The sequence below is a fragment of the Lithobates pipiens genome, unplaced genomic scaffold (assembly GCF_037356315.1).
Source record: "Lithobates pipiens isolate NorthernLeopardFrog02 unplaced genomic scaffold, aLitPip1_a1.2 Scaffold_8, whole genome shotgun sequence".
Taxonomy (NCBI): domain Eukaryota; kingdom Metazoa; phylum Chordata; class Amphibia; order Anura; family Ranidae; genus Lithobates; species Lithobates pipiens.
In genome coordinates this window covers 246,729,386-246,754,482 of record NW_027507903.1, presented here as the reverse complement: position 1 = coordinate 246,754,482, position 25,097 = coordinate 246,729,386, and the positions used below count along the sequence as shown (strand labels likewise).

The following is a 25,097-nucleotide window of genomic DNA, read 5'->3' as shown; positions in this document are numbered from 1 at the left end:
TAAACACACAATTGGTTCTTTCAGGGTAGTTGAGACAGTTTGTGTGTTCATGAGTATATATTCTTATGTTACTAAACATCTCAGGCCTGGGTCTAACCTCTGGTGTTTTTTTTTTATTTTTTTATATGGTGCTTTTCGCAGAAACACACTACAGTTCATTTACATGGTTTCCTATGGGACGCGTTCACATCCATGATTTTTTTCAGCTGCTGCGTGTTTGAAAAAGACTGACTTTTTTTTTAACGCAAAGCGGTGCTTTTTTGTTTTTTTGGTTCAATATACTTCAATGGAGAAACGACAGAGAAGCATGTAATAATGTGTTTTTGCAGAGTTTTGCAGTGTTTTTTTTAATCTGTCCAACAACATATTGGCCAAAAAATATGTAAAAATGCTAATCACAGCAAAATTACTGTGGTTTTATTTTATTTTTATTTTTTTTAAGTTATTAACCGATTAATAGAAACAATAATCGGCCAACTAATCGATTAGGAAAATAATGGTTAGTTGCATCCCTACGGTTAACCCCTTCCCTGCCAGTGTCATTTATCCAGTAAGAAGTGCATTTTTATAGCACTGATCACTGTATAAATGTCACTGGTGTCAAGTGTCCGATTTTGTCTGTCGCAATCCCAATAAAAATTGCAGATCACCGCCATTACTAGTAAAAAACAAAAAAACACAAAAAAATTAAAATTTGCCATAAATCTATCCCCTATTTTGTAGACGCTATAACTTTTGCACAAACCAATCAATGTACACTTATTGAGATTATTTATTTTACCAAAAATATGTAGAATACATATCGGCCTAAACTGAGGAAAATAATAATTATTATTATTATTTTATTTTAATGGATATTATAGCAAAAAGTAAATGATATTGTGTTTTTCTTTCAAAATGTCACTTTTGTTTATAGTGCAAAAAATAAAAACTGCAGAGGTGATCAAATGTCACTAAAAGGCTTTATTTGTGGGGGGGAAAAAAGAACGTCAATTTTGTTTGGGTACAGCGTCGCATGACTGACTGCGCAATTGTCATTTAAAGCAACGCAGTGCTGTATCACAAAAAATGGCCTGGTCCTTGATTAGCCAAATATTCCAGGGCTGAAGTAGTTAAACTTTGTTTAAAAAAAAAAAAAGAGAGAAAAAAAAAAATTGCCCAAGTTAAAACTTACTGTAATTTTCTAATGATAAAGCATGTAAATTTACCCTACTATTTGGCTGAGCTTTGGTGCTGATATGCAAACTCGTTGGATATCAGCTAAACAAAATTCCTGAAATTGTATGACTGTTAGAGGTATTGTCACTTCTGTAAGCAGTGTTTTACATAGCAAGTGTTTTTGTATTTGCCTGAGTAATTCTTAAAGCATATTTTAGATGTATACAATAAGGAAATGTTGAAACCCCTGTCCGCTTGGGAGATTCACACTATCATCCTCATGACCCTTGACACCAGGGCAGGAAGCATGGAAATCCAAGGATTTACAGTTTTCTCCAGATGGGATAAAGACAACAAAAATACAAGCTAGTAGGAGTTTTAACCATTCCTGCTTTAAAGAAAATATACTTTAAAGTTTGCGCACAAACAGAAGTGTTTCTATTACTTGCTGGGACCTCCCTGACACCCAGAGCTCGGTAAACACAAAATCTTTGAAGTGCTGACTTGGCTCTGCATTTTGTCAGAATTAAATTGGTCTGCTCTGTCTGACTGCAGTGCAGTCTCTGTTGCTTTTCTTGCCAATTTCCTCTGGGAAATATTTTTGTGCTTTTCTGGGAAAGGTGCTATAATTCACTATATAGTAACCAAAATTGTTGGCGAGAAACTGAAGTTTAACGCTTCAACTTTATGCAGGATCACATTGTATAACTGTGGCTTTTTATTTATTTATTTTTAGGTAGTGATGACGAGTACAGCGATGATGATGATATGAGTTGGAAAGTCAGACGTGCAGCTGCCAAGTGCCTGGATGCTGTGGTGAGCACTCGACATGAGATGCTGCCAGAATTCTACAAGACTGTGTCTCCTGCACTAATAGCTAGGTTCAAGGAACGGGAAGAGAATGTGAAGGCTGATGTGTTTCATGCATATCTGTCCCTTCTGAAACAGACCAGACCTGTACAAAGCTGGCTTTGTGACCCAGATGCAATGGAACAAGGGGAAACACCGCTGACAATGCTTCAGAGCCAGGTTTGTTTTCTATATGCGGTTTCTAAAAAAAATTCTGTATAAAAATTAAGATGATGGTAACTTAATTGAAAATAGATTGGATAAGGTAATTCTTTTCATAGGGTGGCAACACTAACTAGTGAAAATAACTTCAGTTCCAAGTACAAGTGAAACTAGCTTAATCGCTTTTTGCCCATCCGCTCCGGAGTGATCTGTCACCAGCTGTGTCCACTAGACACATCCGACAACTGATCAGTATACTGGACCACTTCTGGTACTATGTGATCTCTGTGACCAACCACAGCAGATCACATAACAATTGTACACAGTGGATGGCTTCCTTTCATGCCATCAATTGTGTACAATTGTGCTGCTAGCTGTGATTGGTCAATGTTCATATGGTACAGACAGGTCTGATCACAGCCCATCTGTACCATGTGATTAGCTGTGGCAAATCGCAGTTAATCACTATAGTTAACACTAAATCAGTTTCAGTAACTATGGTTGCTTATACCAGTGAAATTCACTGGTATATATGAGAAATCGTGTTTAAAAAAATAAATAAAATAAAATCAAGTAAATAAAATGAAGAGAGGATCTCGTGCTCGCTCACAAATGTGAATGTGCATGTAGGTTGAGGTATCGCTGCAAGTGTCAGATCAAGAGAAATAATGTTAGCATCAGACCACCTGTGTAACTCCAAAACTGGTAACCTGTGAAGGCTTTTAAAGCGTTACCTATAGAGATTTATAGGTACTGTACATTGGCACCATTCCATGGGTGTAATGCAGTTTTAAAGCTTTACATGTTGGCTATCTTTTTACTTCGTAACATAATTTTTTATATTTTTTAAACAATTCAGTATTGTGTTTTTTATGCATTAAAATTCATTGAAGTGTATTTTATCCAAAATTTTGGAAAATCGTCACTCAATTTAGCGTGACTTAAGAATGTCAACGCCCACCATTTTAAAAATGTTTTTTTCTATAGGGCTTCTGCTAAAAAAGAAAAAAACTTTGGGGTTTCTATATAGTTTTCTAGCTGCTAATTTTTTTACATGTAGGAAAGAATTTGGCCTATACTGGAATTGGTTAACAAGCATCTTGTTTTTGATAGCTTGCCGATATTTTGTATAAATGTTTCTTGCAGCTTTTTTTATTTATTTATTTTTTAATTTTTTTATATATTTCACCTACAATTTTTAAGCAGGCACGTACATGTATTTTACATTCACATTGGTCCCTGCTCTCAAAGAGCTTTCAAACTACAGTCCCGAACTCGCATCCATAACTATACTAGTGCCAAATCGGACAAGAGTTGTTAAATCTTGAGCCAGCATTTCTTTGGAATGTGGAAGGAAGCTGGAGTACCCGGATGAAGCCCATGCAGGCAAACTCTATGCAAGTAGGGCCGAGTTATGCTGCCAGGCAAAAGTGCCTAGTGCTGCCATGCAAAAATTCCCAAATACTTAGCCACTGTGAAAGCTTAATTGCAGTCAAATGCTATAAAAATGCTATCAAATGCATCACTTGTGTTGATGCCCCTTCTGTTAGGATTCTAACTGCTCAATAGTCCTGGGTTGTCTTTGTTGTATTTCTTTTTCATACAACATGGGGGACACAGGCTAATATATATTACCTACTGGGTTATACGCAATCTCTAGGTGAATGGATTTTTTTTATTTTTTTTTGTTTTTTTTACCAGCGTCTCAAGATGGATGGGCACATTTGTTTGAGCTCTTAGCTCCAGGTCTCTAGTCCCACAAACTGTTCTTAAATAAATCAAATGATTGACCGATTGGATCCATTTGACACAGGCTCTGTATGCTTAGATAAAAAGTACCTGAGCCTCGCAAAGAAGATTCAAGACTCGAGATCCTGCAAAGTTTTGCCTGAAATGTGACCTCCGGGCACTGGACCTTGCGAAGTGGAATCCTGGACACCACAGTGCTAAGGCATTCCTGCAGGGTTCTGTACAGGTCCAGGGGAGTGGACCCTAAACCTTAAAAGGGTACCCGGTCCTTGGAGGTCCTCAAGTGACAGGAACCCGCCGTGATGGGTGAAGATTGGGCTCTTAGTTTCTAAGTTGCCCTGTGCCTGGACGAGTAAATGAAACGCCTTTATTGTGGGGTGTCCCAGTGTTTGTAACAATCAGTCACGCTAGCTAGATGATGGACGCCTGTGTGCTATGACCATATGGGGGAGTTTTGGGCTAGCTGTGGGTGTTTGCAAAGTGTACTTTTTTTTTTTTTTTTTTTTTTTTTTTTCGCATTGGTTTGCCATGACGCACGTGCATTCACAAGAGCGCTGCTGTGCTCAAGTTTTGTTTAGCGGCCATGGTGCATGTGGCAGAGCCGGACGTGCGTCGTAGCGTTTATCTGGCCGCACAAAGATTAGTGTCATGCGTGAATACAGCCGTGCCCGTTCCGGCATGCAGCCAGCTTATTTAAGATGTGTATTCCAAATATGCGGTGATTTCAGAAGGCAGCTGTGGGACACAGAGCAAGCTCTGAACCAGGCATTTGCAGCAGTTCATTTCTCCTTTCTCGGGTCATTAGGTGTTGCTTTGCAGGTTAAAGGTGCTTGCTTAGCAGGATTGTTGCATAGGGGCTTGGTGAGCCCTATTAAAGAGTCTCCCTTATGAGATGTGTTAATACTACACCCAGATACTCCCCTTTTTTTTGGCTTGTAAATGTCTTCAAAAAAGAGTGGCGGGACTAACACTACAGGGAAGGGCACTCCTATGTCGTCAGTAGTTCCTGGTGAACCTAGTCGTATCCCTGGTGTTGTATCCCCTGAAAGATCAGATGCTTCCGGGCAATCTGAGCCGCTGTACCTATCTGGGATTGTGCCTACAGCCAACGCTGCTCCTAAACCCTTTATCATCAAGGATGAACTGTCCTTGGCCCTAGCTGGGTTAGAGCATGAGATTGCTGGCATGATTGCCTCCATCTCACAACGTGGTAAGAAGCGTGAAAGATCCCCCTCCCTGGAACCTTCTAGTTTAGCGCAGGAATGGGTTGAGGATGGGGAATAGCTGAAAGCTCAAGATTTTGGGGAGGACCTTGCGGATGAGTCTGCTTCTGAGCAATCTGGACAAGAAGATATTCAGTTGATGTCTTCTCTTAGTCGCAGAGGCTTTTGATCCATACTCTTACCGAGTAGGTTCGTTCTAGCTTTAAGTTGCATCTTGCAGAGGTTACTGCAACCCCCCTTGGGGGTGCCTGAGGCCTCCCCCTTGGGCCCTCCGTTGGAACAGGATTTTTGTTCTTAGTAAGAGGTTTTCCCTTTTTATATCCCATGAATGCAAAGTTTAAGAATTGGAGCATGCCAGCAGTAGATGCAGCAGTCTTTCTTTAAACAAGAACTTGACTTGTCTGGTAGATAATGCACAGGGCTTGATGGACCCTGTTGACGAGGAGAAATTTGAGTTATTAAAGGCTTCCTTTTCTTTGGTCAGTGGAGCTATTCATTCAGCTGTTGCAGCAATTGGTATCTGCCAATCCATAAAGGACCAGGTCTGATGGGCCTAACCAGGAGGATTATCTGGCTGAAGGTAAGACAGATGTGTTTTGCTGTTGACGCCTTTTAAAGGATTCAATCCAGCAGGTTTCTGGTTTTGGCTTTCTTGTCTGTACATATGCACAGACTTTTGTCTGGTCAGCCAAGCTTTCTTGTAAAAAAAAAAGATTGGCAGGTTTCCCCTTCCATGGGGAATGTTTATTTGGTGATAATTTGGACAAATGTAGCCAAAAGATTTCCTGAGGGAATAGTTGTCTACTTCCTCCGCCAAGGCATTTCCGCGCCCACAGTGCTAGGGCCAGAAAAAGCTCTGGGTCCAAAACTCTTCTAAACCCAGCACCAGGCCCTCATTTTTAGGGGATGCCCCTATTCAGGTGGGGGGAGGCTGCTGCACATTGCGGATATTTGGAGGACAATAGTTCAGGATGGGTGGGTTGCCTCGACTATATCCTGCGGTTACAAGCTGGAGTTGCGGGTGGTTCCCCCTCAGGTTTCTTAGATTCAGCGTTCCCTCGGATCCTCCAAAAATAAACTTTATTGTTTCAGGCACTACATCATTTAGAGCATCAAGGAGTGACTGTAGAGGTTCCTGTATTCGAAAGGGGTGCAGGGTTTTACTCAAACCTGTTGACAGTTCAAAAACCAAATGGGGACACAAGACCCATTTTGGATCTAAGATCCCTGAACCAGTATTTACTAATCCAGTCCTTTTGAATGGAGTCTGTCCGCTCAGTAGTAGCCTCACTCCAGAAGGGAGACTTTCTAGCCTCCATCGATATAAAGGACACATATTTACATCTACCTATCTTTCTGCCTCATCAGAGGTTCCTGCGATTTGCAGTAGCGGAACATTTTTTCAGTTTGTGGCTCTACCCTTTGGGCTTGCCACAGCCCCCCAGGTGTTCACAAAGGTCCTAGCACCAGTACTGGGTCCCAGGGGGCCCAAGGGATCTTGTTGCTCTGGTATCTGGATGACCCTCCTGCTCAGAGATCACTCAATACTGGCTCTAGAACAGAGCATAACCTGTACAGTGCGGTATTTGGAAACCTTAGGCTGGATCATAAACACCGAAAAGTCAGCCTTGAAACAGCTCAAAGTCTAAAGTATTTGGGTCTGATCCTAGATATGGTCCAAGCAAGGGTATTTTTGCCACCTGTAAGGATCTGTGTCCCGAAGGATCAGGTGCGTCAGATAAGGGGCACCAGACAACCCTCCATTCGACTCTGTGAGTCTTCTAGGAAGGATGGTGTCCTCCTTTTTGAGGCAGTGCCCTATGCCCAGTTCCTGCCTGGGGGAATGGTCCCTACACCCAGGGGTGTTCCAGGAAATTTGCTAGCGTTTGGGATGACCTAGTGGCATCCAGGTTCAACAAGCTACAGCAGTTTGTATCCCAAACAAGGGATCCTCTGGCAATCAGAGCAGATTCTCTGGTAGTTCCACAGAGCCAGTAGTTCCTGGTTTATGCTTTCCCTCCGACCCCTCTCCTTCCACTTTTGTTGTGCAGGATTCAGAGAGAGGGGAATCCAGTCATTCTGGTGGCACCAGCCTGGCCCAGAAAGCCTTAGTTCCCGGAGATTGTGAGGCTGACATTAGACTAGCCATGGATGCTTTCACTTCACCCTAATCTACTGTTTCAAGGTCCTATATTTCACCCCAATTTATAGTCTCTAAATTTGATGGCATTGCTATTGAAGCCAGGGTGTTGAAGGAGGACCATGGTATCCTGAGACCAGTGGTATCTACCCTAGAAAAGCTGTCAATAGGAAGATCTATCATAAGGTCTCGAAGACTTGCATTGCTTGGTGTGAAGCTAGAAAATGGCATCCTCGGAAATACGTGATTGGGAGAATTCTCTTTTTCTACAGTCGACTGTGGAAATCAGATTGGCTTTGAGTACAATCAGAGGTCAGGTTTCGGCCCTGTCGGTGTTCTTCCAAAGGCCTTTAGCTTCCAGTTCGCTGGTCAGAACCTTTTATGCAGGGGGCAACTCATTTGCTCCCCCTGCCCCCCCCCCCCCCATTAGGTCACCTATGTGTCCTTGGGTCTTGAACTTGGTGCTTTCTGTCTGTTACAAAAGCAACCATTTGAGCCTATCGAGGAAATTCCAATAGACTTGCTGTCAGGCAAGATAGCCTTCCTGATGGCCATCACCTTGGTTAGAAGGGTGTCTGAGTTGGCAGCCATTTTGTGCGGGGAACCATACTTGATCCTTCACCACAACAGGGTCGTGTTACTACCTGTTCCATCCTTTTTGCCAAAGGTGGTGTCAGCCTTTCATTTAAATCAGGACAATATTTTTCCGCCTTTTTTCTCTCAGCCTTGTTTGGCAGAAGAAAGACGAATGCATTCCTTTGGACGTTGTATGGGCAGTCAAGGTTTATTTGTCTAGATCTGTGTAGATTCGAGGATCAGACTCCTTTGTTTTACCAAAGGGACCCAAGAAGGGGCAGGGAGCTTCCATTGCCAATTGGGTCCATCAATTGGTCATTCAGGCCAGGGGTGTAGGAACCTCCTGGGCTTTTCGCCATCGTGTATCTGTGGCTCAGATTTGTAAGGCTGCTATCTGGTCTTCAGTGCATACTTGCACAAGATTTTATCGGATAGATGTTAGAGCAGGCGAAGATTGGACTTTTGGCCGTAGTGTACTACAGGCTGCCATTTAACGTCTGATGGCTATTTTTGTTTGAGTGTCTCCTACCCCTGAAAGCTATTGCTCTGGTTCGTAATGAATATTAGCCCAACTCTGCGTCCCATGATGTATGAAAAAGAAAATACATTTTTTTTTCGTCACACTTACCTGTAAAATCCTTTTCTTGGAGTACATCATGGGACTCAGAGCCATCCCCTCTTTTTGAGGATTCAGTGCTTGCTACAAAACTAATGTACTTCCTGTATGGGAGGGGTTATATGGGGGGGTCATGTCCGGTCTAAAACTGTCTACCAGTGTCCATTCACCTAGAGATGGTGTATAACCCAATAGGTAATGAATATTAGCCTAACTCTGTGTCCTATGATTTTACTCAAAGAAAAGGATTTTACAGGTAAGTATGACGGAAAAAATCCTATTTTTATTATTTCATTGCAAGATGCGTCAAATATTTTCAATTGGTGAAAGGTCTGTAGTGCAGGCAGGCCAGTTAAGCGCCTAGATTCTTTCACTACAAAGCCATGCTGTTGTCATAGATGCAGTATGTGGTTTTGCATTGTTTTCCTGAAATATGCAAGGACTTCACTGAAAAGAATGTTGCCTGGATGAGCGCATATGCTGCTCTAAAACATAGATACATTTTTAAGCATTGGTCGTGCCTTTCCAGATGTTCAAGCTGCCCACTCTATGTGCACTAATAAAGACTTTTGAACTGAGCGCAGATAACAAGCTGAAAGGTCCCTCTCCTATTTATTTTGGAGAACGCGGCGCAAATTAAAGAGCAACTGGGAGCTGTCACAGGCTTTCATCAAGCCTACGTCACTATGCTCGCTTTCTCTGTGCAGTCTCTTTATTTTATTTTATTTTTTTGTTATGACTGCACTTGGGCTGTAAGAAAATTTGATTAGATATTGTTGAATAATGTAGACTCAGAATCGTTTTTTTTTTCCTTTTTTGAGGTTCATGTACATATTAATGAAAATCTTTGAGTAGATATTTGCTTTTAGTCTAATGCAGCAATGCATGAACATGCCTGAATGTTTGATAGTTTGGCTTAATTTCTTAAACTTTGGTTAAAATGAATGGAAAGTTTATGTGCTGCTTTTTTAGGTACCAAACATTGTGAAAGCTCTACATAAGCAAATGAAGGAGAAGAGTGTGAAGACACGCCAGTGTTGTTTTAACATGCTCACAGAATTAGTCAATGTGTTACCCGGTGCTTTAACACAACACATTCCAGTTCTGGTGCCAGGTAAAGCAACGGTCATTTGTTTTACCTTTTTTGTGATTGTAATTTGTTTTTTGTAATTTGGAATATTGTGTGAAAATATTCTAGGCTCACTTTTTTTTTTTTATCTATTTTTTGCAGGGATCATATTTTCATTAAATGACAAGTCAAGTTCTTCTAACCTGAAGATAGACGCTTTATCATGTTTGTATGTGATTCTTTGCAATCATTCGCCTCAAGTCTTCCACTCACATGTCCAGGTCTTGGTTTCACCTGTAGTAATCTGTGTCGGGGATCCATTCTACAAAATCACCTCTGAAGCTCTGCTGGTTACACAGCAGCTTGTGAAAGTCATTAGACCTCTGGACCAGCCTTCTTCCTTTGATGCAACACCATACATAAAAGATTTGTTTACATGTACAATCAAAAGGTTGAAAGCAGCAGATATTGATCAAGAAGTAAAAGAGCGCGCAATCTCTTGCATGGGTCAGATTATCTGTAGTTTAGGTGATAACCTGGGAAGTGACCTTCCTAGTACGCTTCAAATTTTTCTGGAAAGACTGAAAAATGAGATCACACGTTTGACCACAGTAAAAGCTCTGACGCTGATAGCAGGTTCTCCTTTGAAAATAGATTTAAGGCCAATCTTAGGTGAAGGAGTACCTATCCTTGCCTCGTTTCTTCGGAAGAATCAGCGGGCTTTAAAACTTGGGACACTCTCTGCTCTAGATATTCTAATAAAAAATTATAGCGACAGCCTCACTGCAGCAATGATTGATGCTGTACTGGATGAGCTTCCACCTCTTATTAGTGAAAGTGATATGCATGTGTCTCAAATGGCCATAAGCTTCCTGACAACATTGGCTAAAGTATATCCATCCTCTTTATCAAAGATCAGTGGATCTATCCTCAATGAACTTATTGGGTTGGTGCGGTCACCATTGCTTCAAGGAGGAGCACTTAGTGCAATGTTAGAGTTTTTCCAAGCCTTAGTGGTGACTGGCACTACGAGTCTGGGATATATGGACTTGCTCCGTATGTTGACGGGACCAGTTTATGCACAGAGTACTGCGCTTACGCACAAACAGTCATACTATTCTATTGCCAAATGTGTGGCAGCGCTGACTCGAGCATGCCCTAAGGAAGGTCCAGCAGTGGTTGGTCAATTTATCCAGGATGTTAAAAACTCAAGGTCCACAGACTCTATTCGCCTCTTGGCTCTGTTATCACTAGGAGAAGTTGGCCATCATATTGACCTCAGTGGACAAATAGAGCTGAAATCTGTTATACTGGAAGCTTTCTCTTCTCCTAGTGAAGAAGTCAAATCTGCAGCTTCATACGCCCTTGGAAGCATCAGTGTAGGCAACCTTCCAGAATATTTGCCATTTGTTTTGCAGGAGATAACTAGTCAACCTAAGAGGCAGTACCTTCTGCTTCATTCCCTCAAGGAGATAATAAGTTCTGCTTCTGTAGTAGGCCTTAAACCTTATGTTGAAAATATATGGTCTTTACTACTTAAACACTCTGAATGTGCTGAAGAAGGAACAAGAAATGTGGTTGCAGAATGTTTGGGAAAACTGACACTGATAGATCCAGAGACTCTCCTGCCACGACTCAAAGGATACTTGGCTGCTGGTATGTCTTGTAATTTTGTATCTAGTGTAACCTTTTTGCTGCCAGAGCAGTTTTCAAGTTTTTTGCACACGTGTTTAATAAAATAATTTTAGGCTTGAAGATTAGCTAAAACCTCCAAACACATATATTTTCTAGCAGCAGATACCCTGGAAAATAAAATTGTCATATGATATTCCATAATGTGTTTTCTAGGTCAAAATTTGTGTAAAAAAATTCCAGAGTTTATTTTAGGGTTGGATAGTGGGACCATAATGGATTATTGGTCTCACTCTGCCATGTACACACATTTTGTGTGGGGTGGAGCGGGCTAAAAAAAAATGCATTCTATTTTCCAGTGTGGGGTAGATGAAGGGGAGATTCTTTTATCTTTGCTATGTGATATATTTTTAAGACAGGTTATTTTTAATGACACTTCAGAGGTCTTTTAGACCCCCTGATGTCTCACCTGCCTACCATTGAAGCTAATGGAAGGCAGATCTTGCTCCATTAGCTTCTTCCCTGGCCTCAATGGCAAGGAAAAGTGACAGTTGAACTCTGAAGGGATGTTTCACACTTCGCTTCCAGTTTCATTCTAGCTAGGGAACATCAGTGAATGGATTTTAACTGGTCTCCCTTCACCCGGCAACATTTGCTGTGTGGGTTGTGGGTCCTGCAGGTGGGACAAATGAGGTCAAGAAGCGGGGGGGGGGGGGGGGTGCATATGTTCTGAGTCAGCTGCATGTGTGTAAACCCTCTTCCACTGCTCTAACACTTGTGGCAGTAATATATGCTTCTAACACACAAAAAAAATAAAAGGAGGCTAGTGATGAAATGCAGTAATAAAATCACTTTTAACATGCCAACACAAACCATTCTCACAACCCAGCAAACAAAAAATACACCAATAGTTTTTGACCGTCCCTGTCCTTAAAGTGGAAGTAAACCCATCGATTTAAACCGTTTCAAAAAACGGTATGCCGGGAATGCTAACTGCACATTGGCTGTGCTCTCAAACTGTCAAACCACCCAATGGCTGGTGTCATATTGGATAATATGTGCAGCACCGTAGCAGCTGAAGATTAAACAGAGGCAAAGATGGCAGCTTCCGTGGATGGAAACGATAGGGGAGTTTACTTCCACTTTAAGTTAAAATGTGTATTTACTCTTACATTTTTTTTTTTTTTTTTTTTTTAGGGACTTGGAACGTACATGTTTGGTAGTTTTTAATTTCGCTGCAACATAATTTGTGTAATATAATCAGATTTCTTCTAATGTTGTGCAATGTTTTTTTTAGGTTCATCTTATGCACGAAGCTCTGTAGTCACAGCTGTTAAATTTACAATATCAGACCATCCTCAGCCCATTGATCCTCTTTTGAAGAATTGCATTGGTAAGCTTAGGTGCAGATAATTCTAAAGTGATCATTACAGTGGACACATGCAGATTACTCATTTGCCACACGTTTATAATGGGTCCAGTACCTACACTTGCTTAGACTTTTGGAAAGTATAATGTGCTTAGTAAATAGATGGTGTATCACTTCAAAACACAGTTCACTCCTTTGTAAATTTATTGTCCTTGCATTGTGAACTGAATTTAGGGGAAAAAAGGAAGAGGCGCCGCTGAGTGTAGAAATAACGTACACTTTAATTATAAAAACGTATTTAATACAGGCAACTCGCATTTTGGATGTGATCTATGAGCATTCAGTCACTTTAAAAGCTGAGCATGGATATGGTCATCTGATAGTCTGTCAAGCTGAGGCGCTGTAGCTGCTAGTGGCCAGGAAGTGGCACAGACGCCGGGCGTGGAGCGCAGTTCAAAGAGCGAAGTCTGGAGCGCCGGCGGAGAGAGATGACATCATGAGGTGGGTGCGACCGGTTTCGTGAGCGTACAGGCTGAGGTTGTTTGACAGCCGCGCTCCTTCATCAAAGCTATTTTGATGAAGGAGCGTGCCTGTCAAACAACCTCAGCCTGTACGCTTACAAAACCGGTCGCACCCACCTCATGATGTCATCTCTCTCCGCCGGCGCTCGAGACTTCGCTCTGCTTTGAACTGCGCTCCACGGCTGGCGTCTGTGCCACTTCCTGGCCACTAGCAGCTACAGCGCCTCAGCTTGACAGACTATCAGATGACCACATTCATGCTCGGCTTTTAAAGTGGCTGAATGCTCATAGATCACATCCAAAATGTGAGTTGCCTGTATTAAATACGTTTTTATAATTAAATTGTATGTTATCTCTACACCCAGAGGCGCCTCTTCCTTTGCTTTTTTTTTTCCACAGACTTTGGAACATGGTTTCTGTCCTTCACTGATGGCAGCCCTGGATATGGAACTCCTGGTTTTAAATGCTTTCCTTTGTTCTACTGGACAGTAGCTTTTATATTTATAATCATATGGTTCTTAACATAATATGGACTCTTATTCATATAGTTGGATTTTTGGTTTCAATTGGTGAGAGACTGGTGGACATTGGGAAAAATGATCTTTGACCCTGTTTTTGCGCATTTACTTGTGTATTGAATTTAGGGGAAGCTTCAGTTTAGTTATATCCCTGAAGAGTGAGACCGTTCATAGATGTTAGCATAAACCTAGCATTTAATAATTGCTTATGTTTCCAACAGGATATACTTAAGTTGGTCATGGATTAAAATTCAGCTGGTTCCGCAAGGACCAGCCAAACTTTGATTCATCTTTGGTTGTTCCCATTCCAGAGCATTTGATCTAATCGACTTTTCTTGAACTGGCTTGTTTGACGTTTTTCCAAATTGCTGCAGCTCTGATGGGTATATTCTGACCACAGATAAAGTCGCTTGTGTGTGGTATGGGTGGGGTAACCGTTCAATGTAATTTTTTTTTTCTTCTTCTTCTATCGGGCCACTGGCTGATTAAAAAAATACTGTTTTGTGTATTGCCAGCCTTTGTTTCTCCAGGAGTAGTGTTTTTAGGATAGATATTTTTAGTTGGCTTGAATTAAAACATTTTAGTGGGAGGAAAGCTGTTAAGAAAGTCTGGTCCTTTTTTTTTTTTTTTTGATTATATATAGATGTTGCATTGAGAGACGACATTCTACCCAGCTTGGTGTGTTGAGAGATCTTTAGAAATATGGAAATCTTCTTTGTTAATGGTGCTCTGGAGATTTAACCCTGGTCCTGACTTCCCAACTAAAAGAATCTCTGACCTGGAACAGCTGTATAGCTAGAAAAGTGTTCAGGTCCTGAATTTCCCTTATTGCATGACTGTTTTGGGTATGGTATTCAGGGAAGGATATGGATGACAGCCTTTGGAGACTTTGCCTTTTAAAAGAGGTTAGTAAGTGCTCCAAAATGTGTTCACAATTTGCCTTTACACAAGTATTTTTATTGAAAAATAGATGGGTTACATTTTCTAGATGGGGATCTATGCATCTGAGTTTGGAGTCAAGATAACATTGCAGCTAGCAGCATATAACCATTTCAGAACTTGCACTATAGCCGAAAGACTACTACAGTGCAGCTCTCTCGTTCTGTCACAGATTGTGGTAAAGAGCCAATCACAGCGACCCTTTACCATGTGTCCAATCGCAGCTGATCTCATGTAAACGGCACGAGGAGAGCTGGTAATTGGCATGTTGTAACAGCATGAGGAGAGCTGGTAACCAGCATGTTGTGACGGGACAATTTACACAGATAATCAGGGTAATTATCTAAAAAAAGGGATAAATATTTTATTTGGGTACCGTGCTGCATGACCGAGTAATTTTCATTCAAAGTGCAACAGCTTGAAGTTGAACATTGGCCTGGGCAGAAAGGGGGTGAAAGTGTCCAGTATTGAAGTGGTTAACAGTATCACTGTGACTTGCAACTTTATCAAGAGCAAAAAACTAAACCGCGAAAATAGTGTGTTTATAAAATGTTTATACATTTCAGGTGACTTCCTGAAAACACTGGAAGATCCTGACCTTAACGTCAGACGAGTAGCCCTTGTGACGTTTAATTCTGCTGCTCACAACAAGCCATCACTGATCAGAGACTTGCTTGATTCTGTGCTTCCCCATCTGTATAATGAAACAAAAGTTAGAAAGGAGCTAATAAGAGAGGTTAGTAGTGTTCATTTGTTTTCCCAGATAACTGCTGATTACGGTTCCTAATTACACTTTCTTAATTCTAGGTGGAGATGGGTCCTTTCAAGCACACAGTTGATGATGGTTTAGACATCCGAAAAGCAGCCTTTGAGTGTATGTACACTCTTCTTGACAGCTGTCTGGACAGACTGGACATCTTTGAGTTCTTAAACCATGTTGAAGATGGTCTGAAGGATCATTATGACATAAAGGTAAAGGTGTTTTAGATATTTTAGGAGAATGTTGGTAATTATAGTTGAATAACCTATTATTTATTTTGACGGTATCTGAATATAATCAATTTCAAATTACCAAAAAAAAGTAGGACAAATTGCATTGTGGCCTTGCCCCTAATGCTGCTAATTATTTTTCTTTTTTTCTTTTAGATGCTGACATTTTTAATGTTGGTTAGGTTATCCACACTCTGTCCAAGTGCTGTACTGCAAAGGCTGGATAGACTGGTAGAACCATTACGTGCTACTTGTACAACTAAGGTATGCAAAATAGATGGTTATATCCTTAGTGTGTTATTTCTAAAATCGCTTTTGTAAAACATGCTAGTGATCAACAGATTATTAATAGTCTTCAAGAGAAGCATTGACAATAAGGCTAAAGTAGCATGCTCTTTTTAATGCCTGTGCCAGCAGTTGCTTGTACTTTATTTCCCTTAACTCTGCTGCTCCATGTGTCCATGGGAGTACCATGAACTACTTGGTACTTCTGGGAAAAATGCTGATGATTAGTCACAGAGCTTTAACCACTTGACCTCCAGAAGATTGGGCTGTCGTCGGCTCCCAGTAGCTGTGTGCATTGGGAGCATATAGGCATCTTAAGCTGCTATATATGAATTTTCTCATTCAATTTCCTTTTAGATTTACCTTCAACTATGTAGTGCAAGGGCCTGCCTTATTGCATACAATATGAAAGTGTTTAGTTTTAACTTCCGATCATATGGCTTTTATAAATCTAAAGGAAAATTGTATCATATATGGCCAACCTTAGACCCCCATACACCCTATACAACTTTTTTCTGATTTCCTTTAGATTTACCAAACCATGTAGTGCAAGGGCCTGCCTGATTGTATACAAATTGAAACTCTTAAGGTTTGACCTCACATTATATGGTTTTGGTAAAAGGAAAAAATATACAGACAATTTAGTGTGTAATCCAGCTTAAGACTGCATTAGTGCTCTAGAGATGTGTCTACTATTTTGTTTGATATGTATGGGTAAGTTCCAGTTTCCTGTAGTGGGTATACTTAGACATAATGAGTCCGATTTTGCAAGGTACCTGCTCCTTGGCAGAAATGAAAATGGCAGAACTCTGCCTGAGGTAAGAAAACAAACGGAACATAAATTCAGTTTAGGACACTGTAGTGGGCAGAAATGGGGGAGGGGGGGGGTCACCCACCAGGTCTTCTGGAGTGTAAGGGTCCTAGGTGTATATGGATGTGGCCACTACCGTTTTAATGATATTCTGAAGCAAATCAGAGAAATTCAGCAACTTGGAACATCAAAATATTTGACTTGTTGAGCTTGAAGATGTTGCTGGTTTGTCTAGCCACACATCTGCGGCTTTGGGTGTCTCAAAGTACTCTCTCTATAAACCACCATCCTTAACTTGGCTGTGTATATGATTACATAAGATTTCTGGAGAGAGTGGAGTCTCCTTTTAACATCAAGGTACTTTGCACATTCCCACGAACCTCTGCCAAATCGGGCAAGAACAAGATTTTGAATTAGTTCAGCTCTGCCTTCCACTTGGTATGCGCTTTATTCAAAATGATGGCTTTTTCCCCCATTAAGCAGCAATTAATGTGACTGGACACAGGCTCGGCTGTTGTCACCCGACACTCCTTTTTGAGTGTGATTATAAAGTCTCAGAGCCCTGGTCCTCTTCATCTATCCACTATAGATGGGCCCATCCTCTGTTCTGTTCATTTTTGCTGCATGTGCATTCACCTCAGAGCTACACGCAGACAGCCTATAGAAGTGGATGCAGACACAACAGCTGCATGAACACAGTCACATGTGAAAATTTTAAATGCAGACAGGAGCTGGTGTACAGATTGAGCGTAGGCAGTGTGCTCCTTGCCCGCATATCAAAATGACATGTGACTGTCTGTGCAACTGCTGCATCTGCATCCACTTCTATCGTCTGCTTGCCTGCGGCACCGAGTTGGATGCAGCTCAGCACAAAGGATCAGTCTACCATCTGAATGATCCCTTAATCGCATGGATAAAAACAAGAAAATATACTTTATCTGTGAAGAAAATAAAAACCATTGTGATAGTTAAACTAAAATGTTTTCCAAATTTGATGGTAGATTTACTAATCGCAACTGAATCAGAATTTGATCTTTCGCTTTTCCTGTTCTAATCTGTGTATTTGCATTAAAGGTACACCTTGTCACTCTTCCCATTTTCTTTCTCCTGAGTTAATCTAGACTAGAAACCACTACTCATTTACTTAGCTGTAATCTGCTAAGCAGCATCTGGTCACAGCATACAGCTAATACTCCCTTCAAAGCTAGCCACATCTGTGCTGCAAGACTTCCCTGACTTGTTTATAGGTGTCTCCATTCTCAATGGATGGCTGCATACAGATTGAGTGCTTATTGCACAAAATCAGGCACCATTGAAAGAAATGTGCCACATCTGTCTTTCTAAGATAATTAGTTAGAAGGGGCAGGGGTGAGGAGCTTCTAGTACAGTTTAGCTAGAGCAGGGTGACCGTATACGTTCACTAAAAGTACACTTGCTGGATATCTTTTATTTTGATTTATTGTTCAAAGAAAAGTTCCTGAGGGAAGACTGGTTTACGAAACTAACGCAGACTGAACTGAAAAATTACAGTGTGTGGTTGGATCAAAAGAAGTACAGACTGTACTGAGACAATTTTCCCTCATGCATTGATCATAAGGCACAGAGCAGTTTGCTTCTGTCTACTGCTTATTTACATGCAATATAGTCTGTAATACTTAAACATTAATACCATTTTATATTTCTTCAGGTAAAGGCAAACTCTGTGAAACAAGAATTTGAGAAGCAAGATGAACTAAAACGCTCAGCCATGAGAGCAGTGGCAGCACTTTTAACCATTCCTGAAGCAGAAAAAAGCCCGTTGATGAGTGAATTCCAGTCCCAGATCAGCTCAAATCCTGAACTGGCCGCCATATTTGAAAGTATTCAGAAAGATACTTCCTCCGCTAACCTGGAATCAATGGACACAACTTAATTGTACTACGGAGGGACCATAATATTGAACCATAAAATGCACTGAAATTGACAGGTTCCAAGAGACGAAAGAGAATGAAATATCTTAAATTTTCAAGCTTCACAATGTTCCACTTTCTTTATACTTTAAGAAGATGGTTTGGCTTAATTCCATTGTTGCTTTTTGTAGCATTGATTCCAGGAATATAAATGTCCATAACCAAGATATTATTGGTTTGACCATTTTAAAGATGGCTATAGCTTAGAACACAATGTTTGAAGATAACTTCCAGCATCCATTTGCTCTGTAATGTTTAGGATTAAAACTGTTAAAAACGGACCATGAATATAATTTTTATTCTTTTTTTTTTTTTTTTTTTTTTTTGTTCTCCAGCAGCTGAACACATGGCTTTTTGTACAACTTCTGTTCCTTTGATTCCACTACATAAAATGTTCTGGCTTGCAGATCTAAATCTTTGTAATGTTCATTAAACCAGACATGACCAGAAAGTAAATATCCCTTAAAATCTGATATGATAGCAGTCTATCTGTAATCTACATTCAGTTTGCATGAATGGGTGCACAAATAAGTATATAATGCATGCTATTTTACACAAGCTGCAAATGGGCTAGCAGATTATCCTTTTACAGAACTTAGAAGTATTTTGATGTCCTATAAAACATTACATACGTTGTTCGACAGTGTGATCACAGCACAGTGCAATGTAGGCTCTCAGCAATTTAAATAGCCAGTTTCATGAATACTTCTAGAACATGTGAGAGTATGGTCTTTATTGTGCTGTCTGTGTTGTTTTTCCCCCCCAAAAACAACATTCATAACCTTTTCTTGTATATCTTTAATACTTGTGAACCTTTCACTACCTACTTTAGGGTTTGTGCTTGTGGGCACCGTTCATACACTATTTTAATCTCATGAATTGCAAGTTCGCCAGAGCTCATCTGGCTTGCCATGTGTAAGGTACATAGATCCTTTGGGTATACTGCTGTTTTGGGGTGTATGGGTATTTTTGTTTTTGCTAAATTAAGCATTGGTATGTTTCCTTAATTGCCCTAAAAAGGCTTTTCAGTTTTCCTACATGAAAACACCAGGTAATGTTGGAGGAACATGTGAGTCAATGGCTCCTGACCTAAAGAAAAGAAAAACGTACATCGATTATCAAGCATGTATAGCACTAGTCCTCAAAGGTCACAACTGATCTGGTGGGATATCCAACCAAACAGAGAATTGGTGTCCTTCACTAAGAAAAATTATTTATTATTCACAAAATCCATTTTTTATTGGCAGTCCTGTGTTTTAAAATATAATAGTTTTCACTTTTCTGAGGGTATTTTTAATTGTGTGTTCCAGGCTGTCACAAATGGGACAGCATGATCTGAAGACAAACTTGAGGTATTCCTCCTTTAACATGGTAAACTCCTACTGAGTGCCTCTGAAAGCCCATTGTCCTTTCACCTCCAAGATTACCTAATTTTGCACTGTAGAGTTGGTCAGATTCAAGTTTCAGTATCTGCCTTGTCCAGCTTGTTTAGCTAAATAGAAGTTCTTCCCCCTCAGGATAATTGCTGTATAGTAAGTGAGTTAAATGACCCATATAAACTATGCTCAAAGTAAATGACTGCTGCTACATGACCCAGTCAATCAAAGAGCTTATGTACATAGATCCATAGTTGTCTCTGTAGTTATGTACATTTTGGCAGCGCATTCCATTTTGAATCTTTTTATATAAATTTAAGAAACGGTGGGATTTATGTAATTATAGTTTATAATAATGGAAGTGGATAAATAAGCTAACTACTTCCTAATAAATGAAACAGAATTTCTTGAACAGCTAATTTTAGTGCATGTCAAAATAAGGGCCTTTTACTTTTGAGTTGGGGGTTTATAAAAAACAAAACAAAGAAACAAACCTGTTTTGTGGGCTTTGCCTTTGTTGTGCCTGCAGAGTATGATTATAGATATTTCCAAAGAAAATAATAATTAACAAGTAAAACACATCTTCTCTTACAATTTTTATTTTTTGTGTCTGTTTGTTTGACCTAAGTACGTTTTTCTACATTTTTAAAGAAGGAACACAAAGTGATGCTGTGTTGAGATTGCTGCATTGAGATTTCTGCAAGTATGTGCTAAGCTTCCAACAAGCTACCTAGTAGTGTATCCATTTTGTAATGCCTCTAATACCCAGCCTGCTCACTTGTCAGATGCCCATGCCCAATGATCCTGCTGGTTATTCATATATATATATATTTTTTTTTAAACCATCATAGTTTACCAGATTTTTTTAGTTTTTTTTTTACTTTAAATGATTTGGTCTGACATTATTTTGTAACTTGGGTCAAATGCTAGTTTTTATCATAACCACTTTAAAGGTTGATTCTGTAAAAATAAAGCCTGTAAGAAATATAATACTTCTCCCTCTATTAAAGGTATATCTGTTTTTTTTTTTTCCAATTGTTATTCAGAACAGAAAAGTAACTTTTTATTTTTTTAGGGATTTTCCATTTTCTGTATAGAGGTCAATATTTTTTTTTGAGAGGTTCAGGCTAAATTATTTATAGTTCATTTTTATGGTCATAACATTGTATATGTACCCATTTTCTTAAAGAATGTGTAGTGGTTTTGTACATATTTTCTTTTTTTCTCTGTTACGGCCAGAAATAAAAAAAAAAGTCAGCTAAATATGAAATATTCCAGTTAATTTTTTTCACAGTGAGATGAGCTTATCTTTGCAGAGACTGTTGTAAAAAGCTGCACAACTGTATACATAGAGCTGAATGAGAACTTATGCCAGTTAAAGCTGCCCATACATTTTTTTTTTTTTTTCAACCAGCAGGTTGAATTAAAAATGAAGAAAAAAAATCCTTCAGTCACTCATTCAATGCAGATAGGGGAATCGCTATAGCTGGTGGCACTGATATTTGGAGAAAAACCCCACAGGCTGATCATACAGAGATCAATGGCTAGATTGACTAACCAGCCTACCCATAATTTGATCAAAATTTGTCCGGTCTCTGCTGAATTAGCTGAATATCTATCGACGTATGGCTGCCTTAACTCCAACAAACTTTTTTTTTTTTTTTTTTTTAACCTAATTCTCGTTTAGATAAAGCTGGTGCTAAGGCAAACTGATGCTTCTGTGCTATCTCTTTAGATGACGCACGTATCCCGAGAATGCTGTATAAAACGTGTGTAACATTTTTGCAAAAAGATTTTGATATAGTGAAAAAGATTGGAATTTTTTTTTTTTTTTGTTCTCTGTAAAACATACTTGTCGGACATTGTGTCAAAATGTGTTCATTGATTACAGCTTAGAATGCTCATACAAAATGTAATTCAGCAGATTTGAGTGTCATGAAAGGTGTTTTTTAAATTTTTTTTCTTTTTTTTTCTTCAATATGGCTTCTGTGTGTTCCTGGAGAAGATTCCTACTGATGCGGTGGTAACTCATATTAGTACAGTGTGTGTTCAGAATATAAGGTCTGTTCTTGCTGAGTGTGCATTCTGACAGTATGCTCTGCTGCTTTCTGGCCTTTACGGTGTCATGCACACGGGCATATGAAAATAGCATTTTTTTGCAGCCAGAATTTGCAAACTGGGTACAACTTCCTGCACTCGAGTAGTGCGTAAGAATTGCATGAACTCACTATCCCAGATCCACTTCCACTCTCGTGTGCTCACCATGCCTTGTTGCCCTCAGACTGGGTTAGTCCAAACTCATTGTGCATTACCTCCCTAGCACAGCTCAGTTGCTACCGTCATATCATAGCCCTCTTCTCCTATGGGCATGCCTAATTAAAGCAGAGGTAAACTTGCCTTTCCTTCAACTGTCCCATGCTGGCATCTTCTGGGTGTTGGTCTTCAGCTGCCTTTATTGGCCCATGTGGCATGATGTCACATAGTTATGCTGACGATGTAATCTAAGCTACACATGAGCAGCTCAGTTTACGTTCTAGAGATTGCTGCAAGCAGGTAGGGACCTATGTTTTACTGCAGAAGAAACATTCCATGTCTCTCCTACAATAAAGAGCCTGTCTGCGCGCATGGTGTGACATTGGAACTTTTGTTCGCCTTGATCTCTGTGCTGGATCTGCTGCTCTTTCTTTCCCTACATACATTTTTATGTAGCTGCTGGGGGAATACTATGCAGAGTTGCTTAGGTCGCTGACATCATATCCAAGCTATAAATACACAAGTGGTCCACTGGTATTGAGTTATTCACTTTAAGATCATCTGTGGACAAGGGGGGGGGCACTGGAGGAAAAGAGATTTTATCTCCAAATACGGAAAGGCTTCTTCACAGTAAGTGCTGTGGAATTGACTCCCTTGAGATGGTTCTGGCCAGCTCAGTAGATTGTTTTAAGAAAGGCCTGGATTCTTTCCTAGATGTTCAAAATCTAACTCGATACTAATATTTATAGGTAAAGTTGATCCAGGGAGCATCTGATCACCCCTTGGGGGATCAGAAAGGAATTTTTTTTTTTTTACCCCTGCTGTAGCAAATTGGATCATGCTTTATTGGCGTTTTTATTTGCCTTCATCCTGGATCAACTGTGGGTGTAGGATTGTATATATTTTTTTTTTCCCTTCTGTTTGAACTGGATTGACCCGTGCCTCTTCCCCCCCCCCCCCCCCTTTCAACCAGACTAACTATGGTGGCTCCCAGCAGCAGTTTGGGGTTATTTTAATTACATGAATGGTCTCCTTCAAATGACACTAAACTGGTTTAAAAAAAAAAACGCATGAATTTATTGGACTATATTCTATTACTCTCAGCTATTTCCAAATCTCAACATAGCTTTTTTATTTTATTTTTTTCCCCCCTTTGCTGCTGACTTCCTGTTAGTGGGTGACTATTTATTCTCGATGATACCACTGCAAATGGGAATGTAACCACCCTCTTTCTTGTTCCCACAATAGATCAAGGCCTATGGAATTTGTAGTGTGCGTAAAGCTGCCACTAATGTGCACTGCTTGTCGCCAACCAACTAACAGGGATGGAAGAAAAAATTTTGGGACCTCATAGAGGAGACAGTAAAAAACAAAACTAATTTTAAGTAGTGGATGTGTATGGATTACTTTTGGAGACTAAGGATATTGTTCAGTGTCACTTTAGGCAAGCGTGTTGAACAGTCAACAGTGCAAGATAATGGCATAATGTGCTTGTATGCATTGCATTATAAAATACCTTAGCACTAAGCCCTTTCAATGGCACCCACTTTCTGCTGAGAGGGCTGATAACTTTTGTCCTCTTCCCTGATCGCAGACTCTCGCGCTGTGAGTGGCTGGAGCCACAATGTCACTCCTGCGCATGCAAGCGGTAGCCCTTGGTTCCAGCAAGCAGCTCTGAAGGTCCAGCACAGTATGTCAGACCTTAAGACCCCATTCATACCTGAGTGTTTTGTAGCTTGAAGCTACAACATGTTTGAGTGGGGGAGGAGGGGGGGGGAATTCTCTGTGGAGATTGTTCAGATCTCCACTCAAATTTGCCTGAAGCCCAACCAGGTTCTGGACCTTTTTTTATCGGGCAGATTTGGGCATTTTTGGAGAGTTTGTGTTCCCATAGAAATGCTCTATTCGAGCGCCTTGGCGATTCTTAACCCGTTTTGGAGAGTTATCTGGAGAGCTTTGGTAAATGTAATGGTAAAGCAGCACACCTGCCTCTACGATTCCAGAGATCCATGCTAGAAGCTTCGAGCATGAGGAGGGCATGAAACCAGTTTGCCAGCCAAGTGTTTACAAACTGGGCCGACATCAGAAATGCCCATGTGATGGATGATAAAGGTGAGATAAACCCCTACAAACTAAACTAACCACCGAACCGACCATAGGGAGATGATATGATTGTTATTTAGTACATTATCCATACATAAATAATAGATTCTTGGCACCAGAAAAACAGTACAAGCTTATACATTGCTTACATGATCATACATATGTGAAAACAGACAATGTATGTGCATTTGCAGTTCACTATGGCCACATGTGTACACACATCTTGCATGTGTGTAGGTATGTGTGCATGATGTACTGGAATGGCATGTCTATTGCCTCCTTGTTCGGAAGTATACAAGTATAATCACCTAAGCAATGTATAGGAGTATAAACTCGTACTGGTGCTAGGATTGTTATTTTTTTTTTTTTTTTTTTGACACAGTAATTTACACAAATAAAAGCTGCATTTATGCTCCTATTCCTAGGCATTGTTCATGTGCTCATTATGGTGCTCCTATCACAAGCTGTTGGGTGTGGGGGGCATTCCATAGGAGGGAGGGGCCAGGAGCAGAGCATAGAAGAGACCCGAGAAGGATATGGGCTGCTCTGTGCAAAACCAACTGCCCAGGAGTTAAGTAGAAAACGTTTGTTATTTAAAAAAATACTTTACAATCACTTTATGTTGCCAGCTCATCTGGCACATTTGCTACTTCTTTCCCTCACACATTCTGTCTCCATGAGTGTTGAGCAGAAGGTGCAAGAGAGTCCTCCACAGCTTTCCAGTCTTCAGCTGCTAGTTGATAATGCTGCAGCTTCCACTAGTTCAAGTCGATAGGTGTCAGCATGTCACAAATACATTAGGGCACACT

The 25,097-nt window shown here is 40.3% G+C and overlaps 1 protein-coding gene across 1 annotated transcript in view; it reads left to right on the top strand.

Moving 5' to 3' along the window:
- The window catches only part of CAND1 (cullin associated and neddylation dissociated 1), a 58,057-nt gene extending 39,028 nt beyond the window's left edge, over nt 1-19,029 (top strand). The window contains exons 8-15 of the mRNA XM_077469480.1: nt 1,895-2,187; nt 9,446-9,587; nt 9,705-11,198; nt 12,472-12,567; nt 15,088-15,257; nt 15,329-15,493; nt 15,668-15,775; nt 18,295-19,029. Coding sequence (XP_077325606.1) covers nt 1,895-2,187; nt 9,446-9,587; nt 9,705-11,198; nt 12,472-12,567; nt 15,088-15,257; nt 15,329-15,493; nt 15,668-15,775; nt 18,295-18,519 — 2,693 coding nt within the window. The 3' untranslated portion in view covers nt 18,520-19,029. The remainder of the gene's footprint in view (nt 1-1,894; nt 2,188-9,445; nt 9,588-9,704; nt 11,199-12,471; nt 12,568-15,087; nt 15,258-15,328; nt 15,494-15,667; nt 15,776-18,294) is intronic.
- Nucleotides 19,030-25,097: the final 6,068 nt, after the last annotated feature.